The sequence below is a fragment of the Phycodurus eques genome, chromosome 13 (genome assembly GCF_024500275.1).
Source record: "Phycodurus eques isolate BA_2022a chromosome 13, UOR_Pequ_1.1, whole genome shotgun sequence".
In the NCBI taxonomy this organism is placed as follows: Eukaryota; Metazoa; Chordata; class Actinopteri; order Syngnathiformes; family Syngnathidae; genus Phycodurus; species Phycodurus eques.
The window spans coordinates 19,237,005-19,240,691 of record NC_084537.1 but is presented as its reverse complement, the minus strand read 5'-3'; the positions used below and the strand labels follow the sequence as shown (position 1 = coordinate 19,240,691).

General features: G+C 45.1%; 1 protein-coding gene and 1 non-coding gene across 2 annotated transcripts in view; both read left to right on the top strand.

The window, feature by feature from the left end:
• LOC133411278 (calreticulin-like) overlaps positions 1 to 3,093 on the top strand; it is a 4,069-nt gene extending 976 nt beyond the window's left edge. Inside the window, exons 3-9 of the mRNA XM_061693432.1 lie at positions 654 to 857; positions 941 to 1,035; positions 1,128 to 1,337; positions 1,495 to 1,608; positions 1,962 to 2,105; positions 2,184 to 2,276; positions 2,351 to 3,093. Coding sequence (XP_061549416.1) covers positions 654 to 857; positions 941 to 1,035; positions 1,128 to 1,337; positions 1,495 to 1,608; positions 1,962 to 2,105; positions 2,184 to 2,276; positions 2,351 to 2,533 — 1,043 coding nt within the window. The 3' untranslated portion in view covers positions 2,534 to 3,093. The remainder of the gene's footprint in view (positions 1 to 653; positions 858 to 940; positions 1,036 to 1,127; positions 1,338 to 1,494; positions 1,609 to 1,961; positions 2,106 to 2,183; positions 2,277 to 2,350) is intronic.
• A 113-nt stretch (positions 3,094 to 3,206) lies between these two features.
• Positions 3,207 to 3,278, top strand: trnae-cuc (transfer RNA glutamic acid (anticodon CUC)). Its single transcript has one exon. It is a non-coding gene; the product is annotated as a tRNA-Glu (tRNA).
• Positions 3,279 to 3,687: the final 409 nt, after the last annotated feature.

Here is a 3,687-nt window from a genome sequence, read left to right as displayed (position 1 = left end):
GCCTATCAATGAATGTCGTCGAAGGGCCCGTACGGGCAGAATGGCAGCCACGCTTCCGTCGAGACCGCTCATGTGCAGCTGTGGCTACACAAGCAGCTTACATAGGCCAAAAAGCTTGTCAGTTCTAGAGGATACCTGCTTCTGATTGGGTCTCATTTGGGTGAATTCACATTTATCAAAATAGGGGCTCTGGGATTACTGCTTCAAAGCAAAATGGCCAACTTCCTTTTCAATTATGGGCGTGGTTCCTTAAAAGTCTCATTTCAGAAAAGATGTGACTAGTGGCAGGGGCAACACAGGTGGCGCTGATGAGTAAATTAAAGGTCAGTCGAGACCCCCCCCCCCCCCCCCCCCCCCCGGAAAGTGACAATTTAGCCCCAGACAAAAATTGTGGACATTTTTATCAAAACAGAATGCACGATAAAGTCTCAAGGAACCACGCACAAAATTGTACAGGAATTACCCTAAATCGTACACACCATGCCTCTAATAGACGCTGGCACCCTGTGCACTTAACAATGAGAACCTGTCACTATTTGAGGTAACGACCATCTAAAATATAGCTCAACCACATCCACATTGAGGATAAGAGCAAACAAAGGATATATAAGCCTTCCATTCTGTTTGTAACTGAAGTATTCTTTTGTTTTTAGGTCTCCAAACAAGCCAGGATGCCCGATTCTACGCGTCATCGGCCCGCTTTGAGCCATTCAGCAATGAGGGCAAGAGTCTGGTCATCCAGTTCACCGTCAAACACGAGCAAAAGATCGACTGTGGCGGCGGCTACGTCAAAGTCTTCCCGGCGGACTTAGATCAGACCGCCATGCACGGGGAGTCCTCGTACTACATCATGTTTGGTAAGTGGCAAACATCATCAGCATTAGCATTGAATGGAGGCAAACCACTCGTAACCTCAAGTGATTGATCATGTCTCACGCAGGCCCGGATATTTGTGGCTACAGCACCAAAAAGGTGCACGTCATTTTCAATTACAAGGGCCAGAATCACCTCATCAAGAAGGAAATCAAGTGCAAAGTAATTGAATAACTTGTATTGATGGTCTGACATATTCCAAGCTCTAGAATATATTTTTCTCTTCAATATATTCCTCCTGATCCTCCTTTCAGGATGACGAGCTGACCCACCTGTACACGCTGATCCTGAATCCCGACCAGACCTATGAGGTGAAGATTGACAACGAGAAGGTGGAGTCCGGCAGCCTCGAGGAGGACTGGGACTTCCTGCCCCCGAAGAAGATTAAGGATCCTGAAGCCAAAAAGCCAGAGGACTGGGACGACCGCGCAAAGATTGATGACCTTGACGACACCAAGCCCGAGGTAAGTAAGAAAAGGAATATTTTGGCTGTAACTGTCATGCATGTGTAAAAATAGATTAACCACTGTAAAATACACTCACGCATTTTAAGACACATAATGGCTAAATACCAAGAAGTGCTGAATTTAACTGTTGACTTTGGAAATGTTTCCTCTTCAGGACTGGGACAAACCTGAAAACATCCCTGACCCTGATGCCAAAAAGCCAGACGACTGGGATGAGGACATGGACGGCGAATGGGAACCACCCATGATCCCCAACCCAGAGTACAAGGTATGCGAAAAAGACTGACTATTTCACCCAAAAGCTTCTTTTTTTTTTTTTTTGTCCCCCAGAGATTTAAAACAGTCCTCAGGTGTCTTAAATAACCCAAGGATTAAGAATGATATCAAATTGTACTTGTCATTAAGTGTAGTGGCTCAGTGTATGTGGTGCATGCGATGGACACATTGCCAAACACAAATACTTCCTGCTCCACGTCGACAACTTCGCTAAACATTCTAGTGCCGCGTTAGGGACCGAGCCGTGCCGCAGAAATCCACAATTCATTTCCTCTGAAAAGCTTTTAGATTGCCTCTAGATGCCACAATAGTGATGAGCATAACTGAATATCCTTTGTGTTACAGGGAGAGTGGAAACCCAAGCAGATGGACAATCCCGACTACAAAGGAATCTGGGTGCACCCTGAGATCGACAATCCCGAGTACAGCCCCGACTCGACAATCTACAAATTTGACAGGGTCGGTGTGATTGGTCTCGACCTTTGGCAGGTGGGTGACACGAACGTGCTTGGTTGTGAATGCTAATGCCACAGCGACGGCAGGCTTAAGATCGTTTTTGGCATTCAGGTGATATCCGGCACCATCTTTGACAATTTCGTGATCACGGACGACGTGAAGGAAGCTGAGGACATTGGAAAGGAGACGTGGGGCGTCACAAAGGTATCAGGCGTATTGTTGTGAAAATTCCAAATTATGAGATAATCAACCTAATTACGACCTGCATTTGTCCACAGGAACCTGAGCGTAAAATGAAACAGGAACAAGATGACCTAAAACGAAAGGAAGAGGAGGAGAAAAACAAAGAGCAGGACACCCACGCAGAGGAGGAGGAAGAGGATGAAGATGAAGACGAGGAGGAAGACGAGGGACTTTCAGAAGCGGATGAGGATGACGCAAAGCCCAAAGATGAGCTTTGAGGAGCTCTGCTTTCCAGAGAGGGTGGGGAAAAAACTCTTGTGTACATTCCAGGGATATCGTGGCTGCTATCCATCCTCACCCTAAAAACACATCAACAAGGAGGATAAATGTCACTATGTCAACATGGCGTCTCCATACTACTGACTAGACGCACAGTTTCAATTACATTTTTCTGAAGCTCCATCTTCTTAGATTGAGGGATCTCCTGTCATTTCCTCGTCACGTTTTGGCTTGAGTGAATGGTGAACATGCCACATTTGCAGCAATTCATTCATATTTAAGGGGTAACATTCTGTCTTTCGCTGTTTGAAAACAACTGTGTACCTGTCACATCTCCCAAAGACAAAGGATACGATTGTAATGTTTCCCCATTCACCCACCCTGCAATGCAAATAGAAATTGTTCGAATACAATGCAGTCTTTGCCTCCAAATGAGTGAAATCACTGTCTTCTTTTAATTCTAATGTGATCAAAGCTGTCCACTCCTTCCCTGGTCTGACTAAAGCAAGGCATTGCTTATTTCTATTGGTCTAAATAAATGATTATACCAAACTTTTCATTAAGTCTACAACATCTTCTGGTCGTGAGTCTACAACATCATCCGGTCGTGATTAAACAGCAGGTGGTAGTGTCTGGTCGTGATTAAACCGATATCAGATCCTGTTCGATATGTCCCTGGTGGTCTAGTGGTTAGGATTCGGCGCTCTCACCGCCGCGGCCCGGGTTCGATTCCCGGTCAGGGAACGTTTTGGTACACGCACATTTATTCGTAATTAGTGCGACAGTTAATTCTCTTGACACTGGTCCATTTTAAAGCAACACAAGAAACGTGCCTCGTTCCCTTACGTGTCATTTTCGTGTATCCTGTTTTGAAATCCACCCACAGGTTGACAAAACCCACTTTGGTTCAAGCAGGAAGTCTTCTGTCTTGTTTTCCATTACTGAGAGACAACTTGTCAATCGTTTTACAATGCCCACCAGTGTACGTTGTGAAAAAATGCAGTAATGTTAATCCTTAAAGAAAGACACGATTTAAATACATTGTAATGTAGGAGAAATTATAAGAAAAAAAGAGAGTCGCCAAGGTTACATAAGTGAGTACAACTGTCTATGGTATCCTATTACGGGCCGTTCGTGCCCGCGCCCTGAAGGG